Source organism: Schistocerca cancellata, chromosome 2 (genome assembly GCF_023864275.1).
Source record: "Schistocerca cancellata isolate TAMUIC-IGC-003103 chromosome 2, iqSchCanc2.1, whole genome shotgun sequence".
NCBI lineage: Eukaryota > Metazoa > Arthropoda > Insecta > Orthoptera > Acrididae > Schistocerca > Schistocerca cancellata.
This window is the reverse complement of record NC_064627.1, coordinates 263,784,592-263,805,115: the sequence shown is the minus strand read 5'-3', so window position 1 is coordinate 263,805,115 and position 20,524 is coordinate 263,784,592. Positions and strand designations below refer to the sequence as shown.

Sequence of the window (20,524 nt, the reverse complement as noted above, 5' to 3'; positions counted from 1 at the left end):
TGCTGTCATGGTTGAGCCATAGCGTAGTTGATAGCATTATAAACTATTAAGAGAAAGCTGGTTGGTTTGTGTCTAGCTACCTCCAGAATTATATTTATTTATTTATTTATTTTTATCTTCTATTTTCCAAGGGATTGTGGGACTTTCTATTAATTTAATAAAGTATTATTTGCAGTAGTCAGTGTTATTTACTATAAATAATGTATGTGCTGCAATTCTTGTTGCATAGGTCAATGACTGAAATGTTTACCCGGTGGTCAGAAAACTTAATTTGACTACCACTCTATGTCAGAAAGTAAAGAACAAGTTGGTTGCACACTGAAAGTTTTTGCTTTGGTGAACCATTGTGTAAAAGATAGATATCTCACTTGGTTTAATGGACTGCGTCACGTTAGTATGATGCCAGTAAAAGTCTCTTTCAGTGACAGTAAGTAGCATTGAAAAAAATCTCCAGTTCCATTTAAATGAAATTACGAAATGAATATTGATCTTGAAACCTAGGTGATGAAATAAATTACTTCAGAGTGATGCTAGTCAGTACATCATCATTAATGTGGATATTGTGTGTGCACAAACTGATATTAAACTCTATATTCAGTTTAAAACTGAAAGTGTCATGGAGATTCAATTGAGTTAATGAATAACTTCTATTAGTATGTATCTCAGGTCGTTTTGCCACATACGTAGCATTCCTCTACCAGCAGGCACTGTTCGAGCCATTGATGAGTACAGACTCAACTTTTACAATTTTCTCCACTGTTCTTCTACAATATCTAACAGAGTTAAAATAGCTATTTTTCACATATCTTTTTTTGTAAATAAACTGTGTAATTAGTGTGCCAGATGCAGCCAACAACTGCAGCTGGAGAGTGCTGTAGTCACAAGTTACGATGAGGAGCTCATTCCATGAGATTTAGTAGGTCGTTCAAAAGCGTGTGGCAACCATGATGGATACCACATCTGGGGTGCCTTGCCATGAGAAACATGTCCCATGTGAGGGTGGCTTTTGGCTTTAACCTCCTCATGACCCTAAAAATGAGATTACAAAAGTTGTAATCTTTACAAGTATTAAAAAAGTTTCTTCAGATCTTTTTCAGATGTTCGGTAATATTATAGACAAAAGCTCTTTTTTGTGTTTCAGTTGATTACAATGAAAACAATTGTTTTATTACAAGGGATGATACATGGCTTAACTGAAACCTGTACAACTGATGTACAGATACTTGCCAGATCAAGCATGTTCTGTCCTATATTGTTGCCTCTATGTCAACACTTGCAAGATTCCCATCATCTTCATTCTCTGGTATACCTGTAAGGCCTAAATCTGCCTCCAATTTTAATACAGATAGGCAAGAATTAACATGCTCACAATTAAAACTTTGTTCTTACTTTCCAATCCATGACTTCACTACTTGATTAAATTAACTTTCATCTGCCTGGAAGTTATCAGTATTAGATGCTGTTTAGGTTAACCTATTGTCTTTATCCACCCTCAGTTAGTTATGTTTTTTGATGTTACGACTTATCGCTCTGTGTGTCATGTAAGGTGAAACACCCGAGATTAAGTTCACACTGCCTTAGAGCTAAGAGGTCTGTTCGAAAAATTCCAGAACTTTTGTAATTTTGTGCCAATGGTGTGTTGGAGTGAAATGCAGTTGGCATTCCTGCACACTCCTGTGTTTAATGTGTAACTGCTGGAAGTTTCATTGTTTTATGTCTGTTAGTTATTGTTCTGTGCTGTATTGAGTAGAACATTGTGTCACATAGTTTGCGAATTTCGAGATGGTAGAGTTAGAGAAGCAATGCATCTGCATTAAATTTTGTATGAAACTAGAGAAAACTTTTACAAAGACACACCAAAGGATGTAGGAAGCCTACAGTGATGAGTGCTTAAGTCACACTCGGCGTTACGAGTGGTTCACAAGGTTTAAAAATGGCCAGATGGAAGTTAAATATGATCCTCATTCAGTACACCCTATGACGTCTACCAGCAACACTCATTTCAGGAACATCAGCGAAATTGTGCATGCCAGTTCTTAAAATCTTTCTTAAAAGGACTGCATCATCTAGAAGAGGATGCTTCTGACCTGAATATGTCTGTTTATAACTTTGTCAGTGGTTGGCTGTCAAGAATGGAAGACTTGTCAGACATACAGCATTAACTGTTATTGCATAGGCTTCATTTCATAAAGCCTGTCACAAAGGTTAACCCTGAAAACAGCTGCAGTGGGATGGTGGTAAATATTTCTTGTATTTTATTCCACCGTAGATGTTTGCTCTGGAATCCTGCAGCGGATACACACAGATTGTTCAGCTTCTGAAGAAACCCACTATGAAAGCCTGACTGATGTTTATTTGCTTCATTGCACACATTGTTACCCAGTTCACCAGAACATTCCAGAAAAAGAAACCATTGATACACTTGGCTCACACTGTTCAGGTGCTGCAAGGAAGAATTTGTAAACCATTAGTATTGAAGACTTGTGAGCTAGCAGAAGATATCTTACAGGAATCAGTTTACTGCCTCAAGTCATGTTTCGTGGTGATGATGTAACAGCAGCTCTCCAGCAGGTATCTGAAAAGGACCACCTTCAGTTCCTGACACATAATATGAAGTATTTTACTGAGACCCTGGAAATAATTCTTCTTAAACCCAACCTGACAGGGTCAAGGGAATCTGTAGTGTTTCTAATGTCTTCATCTGTGTAACAGAACAGCAGCAAAAAGTGTCAGATATTGCAAATGTTGTGAAAGCATTGCCGCTGGATATTAATTGTGACTTGATGTTGTACAAATGAAAGCTTCTCTGGTTGGAAACCAATGTTAAGTTTAAGTGCAACACAATCTCTAGTTGACAGCTATTGGAATAAATTCATCAGTGTGAAATGTATGACAGAAGAACCAAAATACCCCCAGACAAGTAAAGTGGTGAAAGTAGCTCTAGCTCTGTCTCAAGGGACTGCTGAGTTTCAAAGGCTGTTTCTACAACAAGAAGATATCTTACAGAGGACTGTGCACCCCTCTCAGAAAAACCTGTCAACCTAGAAGAAGAAAGAAAGAAGGAAAGGGAAAACAAAAATATGAAGAGGAAAAAAAAGCATCTCAGGAGGAAAAAAGTCGGCAAAAACTTGCTGTGAAGAAATAGATGATTTCATCATATGAACCCCAATAAAACAGACACCAGGGAAAACTCAAGGCAGCTAATAAGCTGACTTCTGAAGCTATTGAAAGATGTGAGGTTTCCTCATGGAAGAAAGAATTTCAAGAAGCAAGACTTACCTGGGCCATTTTGACAGGTGGTCTTCAGGTCCAGAAAGAAGTTTGGAATCAGAAACAAGACAGAGATGTTCTCCACTCAGAAGTTAATAAAAGGAAAGGTTCTTTAACATTTTAAGAAAAAATCAAAGAATTAGATGTGTTAATAACTCTAATGAAGTTTTCTGTGCAGTTGCATACTTATTTCTTTCTATCTGTTCTTACTTTCAGTACCAATATTAGAGTAGAGTAGTTGCCACTCACCATATAGTGGAGATGCTGTCGCGATAGGCACAACAAAATGATTCATACAATTATAGCTTTCGGCCATTAAGTCCTTTGTCAGCAACACACACACACACACACACACACACACACACACACACACACACACACACACACACACACACACAAATGGAACATGCACACATGTCTGCAGTCTCAGACAACTGAAGCCACACTGTGTGTGTGTGTATATTGCTGATAAAGGCCTTAATGGCCAAAAGCTATAATTGTGTGAATCATTTTGTTGTGCCTACCAAGACTCAGCATCTCCACTATATGGTGAGTGGCAACTTTCCTTCTCTAATATTGTTACATTCCATCCTGGATTTTTCCTTGGTTGACTTACTTTTAGTACATGTGTTTTGCTGCAATATAAAATGTTTGCTAATAAAAGTGGAAAGTTTGTAAACTGTACACAAATTATGTGATTATAAGTAAATAGTGGTCAAACCACATCCAAAGTCATGTCATTTATATCCATGAAGTACACTGAAATTTGTTATTCACTTTACACAGTGAAAAAAAAAACAGTAAAATAAGTTTGAAGCATGTTACTTTTGACCGATATTAGAATAAAGGTTTTCACAGGTAACTTGAGCATAACTTGTGGCTCTTTATAGGCTTTAGTTAATGAAAATATGATCACGGAAAAAAAAGATATCCATACATTATAAAAATGAGGACATACTAGTGACGGGAAGTTTGGGGTAGGTGGCCTGTGTGGACGGCCGCGTTTTGCGATCAGGATTGTATCGTACAGTGAGCTGTTTTGAGTTGGGAAGCCACGCCTCGTCGCAGTTTCTGTTGCGACTCATCCAGAAGGGCATTGTGGCGATGTGACTGGAGGCATAATGTTCTGCCGTTTGTATTACCGAGTTCCTTGGCGACTTGTGGTAAGATTGCTCTTTCCTTATGCATTGTAAACCCCCCCCCCCCCCCCCCCCCCCAAAGAGGACGTGGTGGTTTAAACTGTGGCAGTTTGTCTGTGAAACTGTGGCCTTTGGTATTCGAAGCTGCCGCACGCAGACTATACTCTTGGTTGCTAGTATGTGCCGGTTGTTTGCTATTTATTTTGCTGCCCGCAAGGTTGCATCGGCGAGATTCCCTCCTGGTAGAGTGACGCTCACTGTTTGACAGTTTGAATCTGCCTGTGGTTTTGTGTGTGTGTGTGTGTGTGTGTGTGTGTGTGTGTGTGTGTTTTCACCGTTGTCAACTTGATCTGCAAGTTTGCATCTTGCAGATTCGTGTCGTGGCTTTCTTGTAGTGTTCCCCGAATTTTCCTGTTGTTGTTAACGTGCACCGTTGAATCACAATTTGTTTAACGGCAAGCATTAAGAGGAGCCTTTCGACAGAGTGACATTGAGTGTTCAATTAGCATACAGTTGAAATTACTGTTATAACCAAACATGTCGTTGCTCCGTGTTTATTAAATACTGTTGGCAAGATTACAACTTTTTGACTGAGTGCCATTGATATTGCTGTTGTTAACATGCACCATTGAATAGTAATTTGTTTAACGGCAAGAAACTAGAGGAGCCTTTCGACAGAGCGCCGTTGAGTGCTCAATCAGCGTACAGTTGAAAATACTGTTATTACCAAATGTTTTACAGCCACTAGCAGTTGTAATCTCGGCTTGTGACTTGGTTGATTACATAGTTTTAGTTTTTTGATATATATATTGCTGTTTAAGCCCCTTTTATGTATGTGTATGTTGGGTCGCAACAGGTCTGGTGACTGATTATTAGCGTTGTCAACAAGATAACATAGTTCTAGTTTTATATATATATTGCTGTTTAAACTTCCTTATTTTTAATGTATGTATATGCTGGCTCGTAGCAGGTCTGGCGACTAAGTATTACTGTTGTCAGTAACACCTGTTACTTGTTGCTTCAATGATTATCTTGTTGTTGTCCTTTATCTATGTCTGTTAATATTTAAAAGGTTAAATAATTCTGGGCATTTAATAGTCTTACCTGCAGCAGGTTTACCTGGTAGTTTACAGCCATCAGCTCTAGTATTTTGGGCTTGTTGCTTGGTTCATTACATTTTTCTAGTTTTATGTACATATGTACTGCTTAAATGTTTTATATATATGTGTGTGCACGTGTGTGTGTGTGTGTGTGTGTGTGTGTGTGTGTGTGTGTGTGTGTGTGTGTTTAGTCACAACAGGTCTGAGAATTAACCCATCATTATCGAACATTCTTCCGACTTAAGGTTTGGGAAGACAAGAAACGTCTGTATTTATGATCATTGTAGGGCTGACATTGGTTTCCAATGTTCCGCATCCAACCGTGATCCTGTACCCTGTACCTTGGGTGCGTATTTGGGTTGAGAGAGTTGCCTATTCTGAGATATGCCACTCGCTATCTCTGCCGGAGCCTGTATTGCACAATCCCCTGGAACCAGGCCTAGCCCTCCCACTCCTACATGACAATAAATCCAGACTTGAGTAGGACCATATCACATGTGTTTCACATCTCTTCCGAAACCACTGAACTGATACCAACCATACTTGACGCATGGTGCAGGGAATGGCAATTGAATCTCAATGTAGACAAGTGTAATTTGCTGCGAATACATGGAAAGAAAGATCCTTTATCATTTAGCTACAACATAGCAGGTCAGCAACTGGAAGCAGTTAATTCCATAAATTATCTGGGAGTAGGCATTAGGAGTGATTTAAAATGGAATGATCACATAAAGTTGATCGTCGGTAAAGCAGATGCCAGACTGAGATTCATTGGAAGAATCCTAAGGAAATGCAGTCCAAAAACAAAGGAAGTAGGTTACAGTACACTTGTTCGCCCACTGCTTGAACATTGCTCACCACAAGTGTGGGATCCGTACCAGATAGGGTTGATAGAAGAGATAGAGAAGATCCAACGGAGAGCAGCGCGCTTCGTTACAGGATCATTTAGTAATCGCGAAAGTGTTACGGAGATGATAGATAAACTCCAGTGGAAGACTCTGCAGGAGAGACGCTCAGTAGCTCGGTACGGGCTTCTGTTGAAGTTTCGAGAACATACCTTCACTGAGGAGTCAAGCAGTATATTGCTCCCTCCTACGTATATCTCGCGAAGAGACCATGAGGATAAAATCAGAGAGCTTAGAGCCCACACAGAGGCATACCGACAATCTTTCTTTCCATGAACAATACGAGACTGGAATAGAAGGGAGAACCGATAGTGGTACTCAAGGTACCCTCCGCTTGCAGAGCATGGATGTAGATGTAGATGTAGATACTTGGTACACATATCACGTAATGTTTGGAAAGAATCACTGTGGGGGTATGAACCGCCTACCTATCAAAGGGAGGGTGTGAAAAAGATGTTTAGGCCACAACACACAAATATCAGGTTTTTTTCATCCAGTATTTGAGAATGAGATTATTTAGTGACCTGCAACAAACTATACACGCAATTTCAAACTCTTACAAAACTGTTTCTCATTTACAACACCCCTCTTGTTATTGGGAATTCACCAGTCGTTTCATTCTGGCACGGGACCTGTCCAGTCATATCATCGTGGAGAGCTTCAATCAGGTCAACAGAATGTCCAGGGCAGCCGAAGCGTTTTAAGACCATCCACATGGCTTCTCTGGGAACTGTATCAAAGGCCTTTTCTAGATCGTAGAAAACAAATAGTAAAGGCTTTTGCTGTTCTCTCAACTTCTCCTGTAGTTGTCGTGCACAGAAAATCATGTCAATTGTCCCTCTTGAAGGTCGAAACCCGTATTGAGACTCAGGTAGTATAGTCTCTGAAAGTGTCTGGAGGCGATTTAAAAGGATTCTTGCAAAAATTTTGCCAGTGACAGAGAGTAGAGATATTCCCCGGTAGTTACCACAGATGCTTCTGTCGCCCTTCTTGAAGATGATGACAATTGTGGAGTTCTTCAAGTCAGCTAGTACCTTGCGGGTTTCCCACATTAATGGAATGAGTGAGAAGAGTCTAATTTTTAGAGGCAAGCCGCCACCCTCAATAAGCTCCATCGGGATGCTGTCAGGTCCAGGAGCCTTCCCAGGTTTCACACTCTTGAGTGCCTTGCAGAATTCTTGAAAAGTTGGAGGATCAGCCATCCAGGGTTTTGGAGGGTGCTGTGGGACGTTTTTGAGGAAATCTCGAGCGGCAGTAGAAGCGTGGTTTAACAGTGAGCTGAAGTGCTCTTTCCAACGATTTAAGATGTCCTGAGTTTCAGTAAGAATGGTGGAGTTGTCAGCAGCTTTCAGTGTTCCTGGTTAGGAACAACACCCACAAATTGATGAAAGGAAAAAATTTTATCACTTACTACTTTTTTGCTGTTCATGCAGTGAAATTGTCACATCAGCCATGATATTTTAATTTATTACTTCTTTACTACTAGCTGTATTCACACACCTTTTGCAGGCAGTGTTCAATATACCATTTAATGTACCTGCAAAATTATATTATTGTACAGTATATAGTTCAGTATCCATGACATCATAAACACTGAGATGCAAGAAAGACTACATCATGCGTCATGTTAAAATTTATTATCACTAACCTGCTGAACCAATTTCAATGAAATTTGGTAAGGAGATAGCTTGAACAATGAGGAAGAATGTAAGCTATGTTAGAAAGTGTGTAGTATGAGGTAGTTAATGCCTTCAAGAATATTACATGAATTAGGGAAAAACATTTATTCTTTGTGAAAATGTTTTTATTGGTTGATATGTTGTAGGTGGTAGCATTCAAAGTAATTAATACAATGCTTATTCAATCTTCAGTGTGTTTAATCCATAGTTCCACATTGTTTGTTGCATAATCTAAATGGTTTATAATATATAGCTGCATCATTGGCATAATGCTTGGATGCATGATGCATTGCACATTGTGGCAACTTGAGATAGGGGAGAGTAGGTCGCAGAACACTTGCTTATCTGAACAGGCAGACACGTGAGGGCAGCAGATGTCATTAAATGTACAATCACTTACTTATCACCATCACTCATCATTACAAAGCTACTGATATGCGGGTGCAGCCATGGGTAACAGCTTGTAGTGAATAAAGTTAGCCACTTTTTGGCCAAGTTTTTTTTTATTTCGTCACCTTTTTCACATGTTACTGACCACACTATTAGTTGAATAATTTATATTACTACGTTTCTCACAATAATGCTTGTATCATCTCATCCTTGTTTGTTGACATTGAAGGACAACCTTCGGGTTTCTACTTCTCAGCTATTAAGTGAACCATTGTTGAGCTTTTCCCCTAATCTCATAATGTTCCAGCATCTGCAAAAGTATTACTTGGTACACACAATCAAATGTTTTTGTTAAGTCAAAGAAAATACTTACTGCCCTCAGTCTACTGTTTAACCCTGCTAGTGCCTCATACACAAGAATATATTACGTTTTCTGTGGATGCTCCTTTCCTGAAGCCAAAGTGCGAGTCTGACAGCAAATTGTGTGTACTGTGATGTGCCACTCCTGTCCAGTACATTGTTTTCTCAAAGGTTTTGGAAATGCTAGTACCAAAGACACTGATCAATTATTGTCTACATTTTCTCTTTCACCCTTTTGATTAAGTGTTTTCATTGCTGAGTATTTCAACATGAAAGAGAAACAGTGCTGGTGACAGTACAGAAAAAATGTATGATCTTCATAATCATACTTGAAATTTCATCATACCAATGTGAACATATACTCTTTAATGATGTAGTAATTGATTCAATTTCATCTTTGCTTGTTTCCTGTAGCTGGGTGTTTTATAGTTACCTTGGAACACCAGCTTTCAATAGTGCTGCATATTTACCTGTACAAAAAAATTTGATTTAACTTGCTGATCATTGACAAAAAGTGATTGTTAAATATTTTGTGTATCTTGGGTGGATCACTAACAGAAACACAAGAAGGATGTAACATACTGATTATCCACATTCTGACTAGATATCTCTTTCACAATTGACCATATGGTTTTGATTTTGTTCTGAGAACTTTCTACTCTCAAGGGGTAAAGCATTGTTTTAGTGTATTCGATAACATTTTGCAGCACTTGGCAGTATTATCTGCAGTAACATTCTGTTACTGAACTCTGATTGTGCTTATTGTGACACAGCTCCTCTTTCCTCCTACTTGTTATGCCATGAATTATACATAGTTGCTTAATAAAAACTCCATATCTGCGTGCAATTCTTTTTAATGGGAAAGAGCTATCAAAGACAGTGGTAAAGGTTTGAAGAACTGTATTGTATTTGTCATCCAAGGTGTCTAAATTGTAGACTTCTTGCCAAGTTTACCCTTCAGGATCGGCTTTAAATGTGTGTTTTTCAGTAATGGATTGAAGTTATAGCATTGTTCAATTTTCATTATTGATATTTGTGCTTAAGAAACAGGAAACACATAATTTATATCCATAGCAAGTGTTGTTTTAGCTGCAATGGCTGACATTTGGATTTAATATTACTTGCTTTATATTACAGATGGGAGTGTGTAAAAAGTCTCCAAGCCCACAAGAACCTATTCCAGTTGATGGACAGTCTCCTCCAAAGAAGCAACGTACTGTGCAGCAATCTCAGTCTCCGCCATTACCATCAACCCCTCTTGCCCTGACACCAACATCGAGAACAACAACAGAGCGATTACGGCGACAGTCAGCGTCATCTGCAGAAGCCTGGGAGCAACATCAGCAAACGAATGAACCTGAATGTCCCCCAAAAGTGATACCAAAACTTGAATCGAGAGACAGTGAATCTGAAAGCCTTGCCTCACCTCTGCTTTCAATTGATGAACCACATGAGGAAAGCACTGATGGATCTCTCGGAGGACTTCAGGATTTAAAGAGTTCCCAATCAAAAGCAGTGGCATCTGATACAGGCCAAATTAAAGGTAGGCATAGTGATAGTTCTATTATATCAATATTATTTTATAAGTTAACATATACAGTGCTCTTTGGCAGGTGCTGATCACTTCTCGTGAAGACATTTATTTCAGTATTGTGTAAATGCAGTTGTGAGTCTACTGTTCTTTTCCATTTGATGCATTGTAGAAGCCAAATTGAGATTACCCTTGTGTAATAACTATTAAGCATATAATGGAAGGTCCAAGTTGGAATATCAACATTATTGGGAAGAGGATACCCACTGTAAAGATGACATGTTGCATTTGTTGATGGGCACAAGAAAAAGACTGTGGCACACTTAGCTTTCAGCCAAAGCCTTCTTCAGAAAAGAAAACACATGACCGACATCTATAACAGGTCGGAGCAGAATGTAGCTGTCATGTTGAACAAAAGCAACAATCTGGAATGGGGCAGGGAAGGGGGAGGAATAGCAGGGAACAGGTGGGAGGGCGGGAGGCATGCTGTTTGTCTGAAAACACAGGGACTAGATCGTGGCATGACGAAGAGTGCCAGGCGCAGCACTGGGAGACTGTGGGGCAGAAAGTCACACACAGTGAGGGTGAGGGGACATGTGAAAAATCGTGGAAACTAGTGAGTGGAGGGTGTGGGGCAGTAGGTTACTGTAGCCTCAACCTGCGATAATCTAGTGTCCCCACACCCTCCACCCAACGGTTCCTGCCCCCTATGTCGTATCACCTCCCCCTTTTCACATGTCCCCTCACTCTCATTGTGTACTGTGCTCTGCCCCACAGCCTCCTAATACTCTGCCTGGCAGTCTTGTCATTCCATCCTCTAGTCCCTGCATGTTCCACCACACAGAACTCTTCTCTCCATCACCCTTACCCTGCTTATCCCTACCCCTCCCTCTGCCCTTTCCTGTCGCACTCCAGATTGTTGCTTTTGTTCAACATAACAGTTGCATTCCGGTCTGAGCTGCTGGAGATAGCAGTCATGTGTGCATGAGGTGTGCTTGCTTGTGTGAATGTGTGTGTGTTTTCTTTTTTGAAGAAGGCTTTGACCGAAAGCTAAATGTGTAACAGTCTTTCTGTTGTGCCTGTCTGCAATTCAATGTGTCATCTTTACACTACGGTCGCAGGTTCGAATCCTGCCTCGGGCATGGATGTGTGTGCTGTCCTTAGGTTAGTTAGGTTTAATTAGTTCTAAGTTCTGGGCGATTGGTGATCTCAGAAGTTAAGTTGCATAGTGCTCAGAGCCATTTGTCATCTTTACACTGAGTCGCAATCTATCCTTTTCCTAATATTGTTGTTAAGCTTGTAAGTTATATCATATCTCCAGTGTTAACTGTTGTTTAAACAAGTGGAATTAATGAAATAATACAAAGTTCTGCTAGAATGTAAATAACTTGGAATGAAGATAATCACTCAAAAAAATAGTAGAGGCAATGAGTCATTGACAGGCACATAAAAAAGATTAACATCCTTGCTAGCCTTCACACAATCCTTTTTCAAGGTAGAGTACACACAGGCATGTGAGCACGCACAAAAAGCGCTCATGCGCCCCCCGACACACACACACACACACACACACACACACACACACACACACACACACACACACACACGTATATGACTATTTGGTACTGTGTAGCTATTATCTAATTACATTTCATAATTGCCGTGTTAGAAGAAAGAAAGAGTTGTTGTTGTTGTTGTTGTTGTTGTTCATGATGATGATGATGACAATGAGTGCAACTACAATAATGGTGAGTGGCTGTTCAGGGCACTAAGTGGCGAGGTCGTTAGTTCCCAAAAAGTTGTTATGACAGTGTTGGCTAGGAGACCCCGAGGAGTAAGTTTAACCACCTAATCAGAAAGGATTTTATCCTTCTACACATCGTGGCCTTTTTCCTCACACTGTGGAATAGTAGTGTCCTAAGTATATCTGTTGAGTGTAGGAATTCTAGTGGATGTATATAGTGTGGCACCGTCTTTGTGTTGTATGAAAACGAGAGAAGGGAGAGGATGAAATCCGGTGCCAACACAAAACCTACTCTTAAATAGCACAAAGCAGGGTGCCGAGTTTGAACTCTCCATCTGACACATGGATTACCTTCAGCAGTGTCACGTACCCTCTCTCCACAAGATACTTGGAGAGGATTGGATTTTAATGAAGGACTTTGGCTCAGAGTTTGGTGATTAGGAACTTCACACCACCTAATCTTCTGTCCTTGCTGGCCAGATACTTGGGTTAAAAGTTTCTTCCACCATCCGGAAGTGAACCAGTTACCTCCAAGTCAGATCCCACCACAAAGGTGTGTGCTAGTGACCTTGGATCTGGGGGAGAGTTAAAAGTGTTTCTCCTGTAGCATGTCCTGTCAATCAGACGTTATCAATAGAATAGTGGAAAATTCTGTGTGAAATATAAATAATAGTCCATGGAAACAAACAGTCACCACATTGAAATAGCATTAATCAGCAAACATTTACACCATGTGATATATTCACAAGATACAGTTAGGGCACAACCATCTCTCTCCTTCCCCAACCCTGCACCCCCCCCCCCCTCCTTCCCTACCTTTTTTGGCTGAGTAATTCAATACAGTTGTTCAGGTAATGGAGTCACATGCAGGAGAAATGGTGTTTAAATCCCCATTCACCCATCAAGATTTAGGTTTATGTGTATTGCCACATTGAATTTGGTGAATACCAGTGCGCTCTCTCTCTCTCTCTCTCTCTCTCTCTCTCTCTCTCTCTCTCTCTCTCTCTCTCTCTCTCTCTCCCCCTCCCCCTCTCCCCCTCTCTTCCTCTCTTTCTATTGGTGTGTGCATGTGCATGTGTGCGTGCGCACGTGCGTTTGCGCACATGCACTGTTATCCCCTGTCTCCTCCCACCTCCAACAGAACAAAGTTTACTTTGAAAGCTAGTTTTTATATTGATATACAACTCAACATTTTTTCCACAGAGCTAGAGTTGTTTTTCAGATGTAGACGTGTTGCTTATCACATAATTGTTGAGTGACAAGATTTGCTCTATGTGACAGTGACATCTACTAGAATGTTAAATCGCCTATGATGGTGCAAAGAGGTAATTGTCTCCATTCCACAACATCTGTCTAGGGATGAAGCTGGACAGCACATTGATGCACACTTTGCACAGAGAAACTGACTCACATTTACATACACTTGGCTGCCATCACTCATTACAGTGCCACATTAAGATAACTGCCTTTAGTCTACAGTTCTCTGGCCACAAATGCCCAGGAAAATAGTCATTTGAACGAAAATATTTGGGAATGATTTCTCTGCAAGAACATCTGCATTAAGAGTGTGCTTAGGTTAATGCTGCAGGACACTGTGAACACAAGAACAAATGACTAGTCTCTCCTTTAAGTGGAACAATACTTTTGAGGATTCTGGTCGAGTACAACTACTGGGCTCCACTGGACGTCTGATCAGCTTGGCAAAGGAATCTCTGCCAATGCTTATGCTTGTGGATACATTCATTGTGAATATGGGCTGTAAACTGACCAAACATAGGGTTATCTTCTGCATGACTGGTTAAAATGTATGTATTTGGTGAGATTGACCACTACAGAAAGAATGAGGATGTGCATTAGACTTTGGTATTATGCAGAATGAAAGATTTTTGAGATGTTGTGTGGTTAATAAAAATAAAAACTAATAGTGATCTCATTAATTGAGGTGGTAGTTGTGAGATGAATATTGCATGGAACTTAAAATTGGTGGCAGTGTGCCATAAGTGTAACTTCCAACAGGCATTTTAGGGCTGCTATGACAGTTCGACTAAAGACTCAAGGACTTTGACTACAGCCTCTTCTCGTTCCACCAACTCACATAGTCCAAGGTGGTGGGAGAAAGGGTGCATCACTTGAAGTATATTTGTAGCTTCAGTGGAGGATCCTGTTGTCTCTAATTGTGAATCTAATGAAACCCTCTTGCCCTTTCAGTTACGTCATTTGACTTTAAATCTGAGAACTTATACTATTTCAACTCTGGGAAATCCAGCACCAACACTGATCCACTGTCAGGTCTCGGGGGAAAACACTGCCACAAGATCCTACTGTCAACAGTATGACAATTGATGGTGATACATGACAGCAGCTACAGTAAAACTGCTAATAAGATTCTGAACTTGACATGAAGTATACACAGGATAGTCATAAAGTTTCATTATCACCTCAAAAAAGTGATTCTGTTATTATCATCATCATCATCATCATCATCATCATCATCCCCCAATGACTTGTCTGCTTTCCTAGTCCACATCAAACTTCCTGTGCTACCATATCATAGCACATTACTAGAGGAGCTGGAACCAAATGTGGCAGATCATCTCTGCTTTATCAGTGGGCTGTGCTATTTTGTTGTGGCTCCTCTTGTGATGTGCTATGGTACTATGATGCAGTGGTGTCATTGTGTACCAGTACTGCAGACTCACAAATCAACAAAAGAAAAATTAATAACAAACTTTTATTTTTTCGAAGTGATAATTAAAACTTTATGATTACTTATTGTATATATGGATTGTTCAAAACTTATTCAAATGTAGATGTTGACTTGTTCACCTATAGTGTCAGATGATCACATTTTTCTCTGACAGAAACAATATCAGTGTCAATTTAAGCACTGACACTGACTCTGGTGGCAGCAGGCTCCTATTTAGAATGTATGTTGTGTTCGAGATTTGTTCTACGTTATCTAAAAATCGTCAACATAAGGTAACCTTCAAGAGTATAGTAAGAATAATAAATACAATAGTTCTTATTATATTGAAGTTTCACATTGGTCTGAATGATGTTTGGATCACTGTTGCTGTTACTCTCAATCTTACATTGTTGTGTACCAAAATGATGTTCCTATAAATCGTAACACTGTGAAAGAATATCTGGTAAGGATTAATAGTTATTCAAAACAAAGAGGAAAACAGATTTTTAGATTGTCAGCAATTCATAAGAGAAGTGGTGTTTACTTGCCTCATTATTTTCTCTTCTTCATGACACTAAGCTGATTTTCTCTGCTCCTTCCACCCTTGTCTGACAAGATATTATTATGTTTTAATGGTACTTCAGGTGGTTCTAAGGTGTGAAATATTGCCAGTTCATCGTCCATTTGCACATATGCTTAAGGAGGACAATTTGATGAGGGCTCTATAAGCTACTTTTGGTGAATATTGGGCACTTCAGCCTCTACTGCCTGCATGTTCACTTGACACGTTACCTATCATACATGTCTAATGTTAAGTGAAATTTTTCTTAACTTGTTTGTTGTACTCCTTGTGCTTCACAATTTATATTTTGTGGACTCATTTGTGGACTGTGTATAGAGTGCCCCCAAGAACATATAAAGGCTGTCCTTGATTTTGTGCTGAAGATTTAGAGGCTCTGATTGTAATACGTAGAGATTTGACACTATGCTACAGTCTCAAAGCCAGATATCATGTACAGTTCTTCTTTGTAATTTTATATGTATTGTTGTAAACACGTGTGTGGTATAAAATGTATTCCAGTAACATGTGTCAATTCCATTACAGACATTAACGTATTTATATGTCAGCCTGAAATACAAAATCACTTCAAATGAACATTGAAATTGTCATTAGGGAGGCAACTCACAGTACCATGTCTGTGGAACATAGCACCCAGTCGTTTCAGATGTGGGTTATGGTGCTCTAGAAGCATGCTGAAAATTGTGTGAAAAGATAAGAAAATAGTTGGTCCTCCCCAGAATCAGTGAAGAGAGGAACATGTGAAAAACATTGATAAGAAGAAAGGACAGAATGATAAGACATCCGTTAAGACATCAGGAAAGAACACTTATGATACTAGAGGGAGCTGTAGCGAGTAAAGATGGTACGGAAAGATAGAGATTGGAATAACCTAACAAAGCGTGACATTGTAGGGTGCAAGTGCTCCTCTGAGTTGAAGAGGTTGGCACAAGAAAGCAATTAGTGTTGAGCCACATCAAACATGACAGAAGACTGATGAGTACAAAAAGGCTCTCTTCCTTGCGTGCGTGCCGGAAGGAATCCATTGTTCTTTGTCGCCTCCCCAATGCTTGTACCAGATTAAATAGTAATTTTATTTTATGTAATGAACTAACATGAATTTGCGGAACCTAATAGACAATAGTTCATATCCTGGTGGCATTTTCCCTCCTTATATTTCTCCATGTTAAGCATCATCTTCTGGATTTTTTGCCTCAAATATTGGTTGACAGCTCTCGGATTGTTGAACTGGTTCTCTGTGAAAGTGGTTTTTGTTCTCTGATGTAACATTTTAAACTACTTTCGGGGTGGGGTATGGTAGTTAGGGGTGGGCTTTCTCTCGTTGCTTGCTGTGTCAGCTGCCTTGGTCATGTGCCTTTTACTCTGTTTTCATTGGTTTTGGATGCAGTTAGTCCTTTTTTCTGCCGCTTGCTATTTTCTATTTTAGGGGTAGCATTTTGACGAATAGTTAGTGCTGTTTTCCTATTTAACACTTGAACTATAATGAATCAATGTTGGGGCAGCTGTGGGAGGGATGCCCCTGTCACATGCAGAGCCACTGGGTATATTCACCTGGCCCCACTCTCTTACTGACCTAATTATTTCTCTCTTTTTTGTTGTTGCCATTCCAACTTAAGTCCATTACGTTTTTAACCTTCTCACTTTTACTACTATTGATCTGCTGGCTAGAAGGCATTAGGCAGTTTTCACTCTGTGATCGTCTTCGCCCTTAATCATTTTGGTAGGAGGTCTGATGTGGGTAGGATTCTCTTGCCACAGATGTACCCAGGGAGACCTCTCATCTTCTCTGACATGTAGTGGTCCGCCTGATATACTTTACTTCTCTTTAAATTACTTCACAGCTCTGGCACCAGTATCACTTTCAGTGCCTCAGTTTTGTCACTCCTACAAACTTTCACAATATCATCAAATTTGTGGCTGCTGTCTCTAGCTCCAGCTACCCAACCATAATTCTGCCCAGGCGGACTACTTCCACAGTGCAATGCATGTACGTTTCTAGGAATCATTCGTCTGGATAACAGCATATCTGGACACAGCCATCGACCTGGTGTAAAAATTAATGTGATTCATCTGACCAGGCAACAGATTTTCATTGATCCACCCCCCCAGGGGCTCAGCATTCATTTGCTGAGTACGGGCTTGGCGACCCCGGGGTCCTGAGCTGGGGACTGGTCGGTGCTGCCAGTTTCCTGTCACCGTAACCCCCGGACATGCTTCAGCGACCACTGTATGGCGCGGCGGTGGAATGTTGTGTGCTGCGGGGAATGGTAATCTTGGCTTGACCGCCTGGATTGCGAGGAAGGACAACCTCTATAAAAACCCCTCAATCTTCCGGTGTGCTCCGCACCTATGAGATGCATGGCTGTTGGGGTGGAACAGTCGCAAGCGGGCAACCTCTGGGGCACCTGCCGCACCCCAGTTGTATAAGGCTTACTCAGGCACGCGGGGCTCTGTCTGAGCGGACCTTTAGTTCCCTAGCTGCTCGTGGGACCGCAATGGACCCTTCGACCTCTACATTTCCCCCTACCAGTGGCTTGGGTGGGCCACTGGTGGGAAAACACACCCCATCGAAGAAGCGACTTCGTGCTGCGAGTCCTCCAGCGCCTGGTGTTGATCGAGATTTATCAGACTGTCGTAACAGAGCACATGCTGATAATCAGAATGTGTTTTTGATTATTATACGGAAGGAGGGTAGCTTTGAGAGGGTTTCTCCCTTTTACATCCACAAGGGTCTTGAGGGGATTGCAGGAACACTTAAATCTGTGAAGTGACTTCGCAATGGGACTCTGTTAGGTGAGACTTCTAGTTCCCGTCAAGTCGCTTCTCTTAGGAAAGCAACCTGTCTCGGAGAGTACGCTATCGAGGCCGAGCTCCACTCCACTCTGAACTATAGTAAGGGTGTTGTGACATGTAGGAACTTGGTGGATATCCCCACAGATGAGTTAAAATCTGAATGGGCTGATGACGGTATTGTTGACGTGCAGAATATTATGAAACGAGTTGATGGGAACCTAGTCAAATCCGACTCGTTTATTCTCACATTCAGTTGCCCGAGACTCCCAGAGCATGTTAAAGTGGGGTTCTTACGTTTGCCAGTAAGGCCATATTTCCCCAACCCAATGCGCTGTTTTAAATGTCAGCGCTTTGGGCATACTACGTTGGGGTGCAATGGGATAGCCACTTGTGGCAAATGTGGTCAGCCTGCCCATGAAGGAGCCGATTGTTCATCGCCTGTGAAGTGCATGAATTGCTCTGGGAGTCACTCTGTCTGGAGCCGGGTCTGCCCCATCTATCTCGAAGAACGGAAGATACAGGAGATTAAAACATCTAAGCGCATCCCCTATGGTGAGGCCAAGAAGCTCTTTAAGGCCATGCAACCTCCTGTGTTTACAACATCTTTCGCTTCCGCTCTGAAGAAACCGGTACAAATGGCCACTGTTGCTACGCAAACGGAGGTTGCTAGTGTTAGCACTAATACCTGCGTTTGCCAGTGCACTTGTGCTGCTGCGGTTGTTTTGCAACCTGCGGCTCTCCCTGCAACGTCGGACAAGGCTGTGGTTGCTGACATTGGGGTACTTCATGCCTCTCCCCCTATGGCGCCTTCTGCCCCGGCGAGTAAAGCTCCTCCTGTAGACAAGGCTCTGCATTCTAAGCCCTCCAAGACAAAGACGCCGAAGGTGAAGGTTTTGCCACCTGAGGAGACTAGTCAGGGTCGGTCCGATGACGAGGCCATCGTACTGTCTGACATCTCCCGTGGGTCGTCGTCGGAGCTGATGGACATTGATGTCGACCGGGGGCAATCTTCTCGCCCCAGGAATAAATCTCCAGCCAGTGCGGGCTCTCCTCCAAAGCACAGAGGCAGGATGAAAGTTCAGCCCCCCTGATCACTGGCTTCCTTTTACAATGGAACCTGAATGGGTTCAGGACGCATGTGGCCGAATTACAACTCCTTGTACGAGAGTGCCTTTTGTGCTTATGTCTCCAAGAGACACATTTTCGGGCCACTGGTGCTCCTTCTTTACGGGGCTATACCGTGTATCGAAAAGACGATCTGACGGGGGAAAGGGCAAAGGGTGGTGTTGCGGTTTTTGTCCGTGACATGCACCCCTCATCTGAGCTCCCTCTCGTTACAGACTTGCAAGCAGCTGCAGTTGACCTTCTTGTGGGTCGGAGGCTCACAGTCTGTTCAGTTTACTTACCACCTCAGGATATAGACTCTGAGGCTCTCACAGACTTTATTAGCCAACTCCCCCGCCCATTTCTTCTGCTGGGGGACTTCAATGCTCATAATGTCTTATGGGGCTCTCCGACTACTTGCCCCAGGGGTCGCATTCTGGAAAGCCTCATGATGTCTGAAGAACTGTGCATCCTCAACTCTGGTGCTTCCACTCATTTCTGTACTGCTTCCGGGTCGTCATCGGCTATTGACCTTTCCTTTTGCTCTCCAGCACTCGCGGATTCTGCTCTGTGGGAGGTTGTTGCTGACCTCCATTCTAGTGACCACTTTCCCCTTTGGATTCGCCTCCTGGATGAGGCTGTGGCATTATCAGTGCCACCTCGGTGGCACCTCTGCAGAGCTGACTTGACGCTTTTCAGCCAACTGGCTGTTTTGGAACACTGTGCCAGCGTCCACGAATGGGTAGACCATGTTACAGCCGTGATCTCCCATGCTGCTGAATTGTCCATTCCACGGTCATCCGGTAATCCCAAGAGGCATCCTGTCCCCTGGTGGACCACTGAGTGCCGCTCCGCCATCCGAGCCCGCCGTGCAGCTCTGCGCTGCTTCAAGTGCCGTCCCTCAGCTGACAATCTTGCGGCCTTTCGGGTGGCAAGGGCCAAAGCGCGGCGAGTGATTAAAGAGAGCAAACGACGATCATGGCAATTGTTCTTGAACTCCATCTCCCGCTCCACTAATTCTACGAAAGTATGGGAAGCCATCAGGAGGATTTCCGGGAAGCGCAGCCAACTACCTGTCACGGCATTGCTGCATCGGGGATGTCTCCTCACGGCGCCGAGCGACATTGCCCAGACACTGGCCATGCATTTTGCGGAATCTACCACCACTATTAACTGTGATCCAGATTTCTGCCGCTACCGAACTGCCATCGAGAGGGGTCACTAGGACTTCCGGTCTCCAAAT

The 20,524-nt window shown here is 41.9% G+C and overlaps 1 protein-coding gene across 2 annotated transcripts in view; it reads left to right on the top strand.

Annotated features, from left to right (window-relative positions):
• LOC126161605 (protein tramtrack, beta isoform-like) overlaps positions 1 to 20,524 on the top strand; it is a 202,726-nt gene that overhangs the window by 64,258 nt on the left and 117,944 nt on the right. For both annotated transcript variants that reach the window (XM_049917556.1, XM_049917555.1), the window contains exon 4: positions 9,981 to 10,386. In XM_049917556.1, coding sequence (XP_049773513.1) covers positions 9,981 to 10,386 — 406 coding nt within the window. The remainder of the gene's footprint in view (positions 1 to 9,980; positions 10,387 to 20,524) is intronic.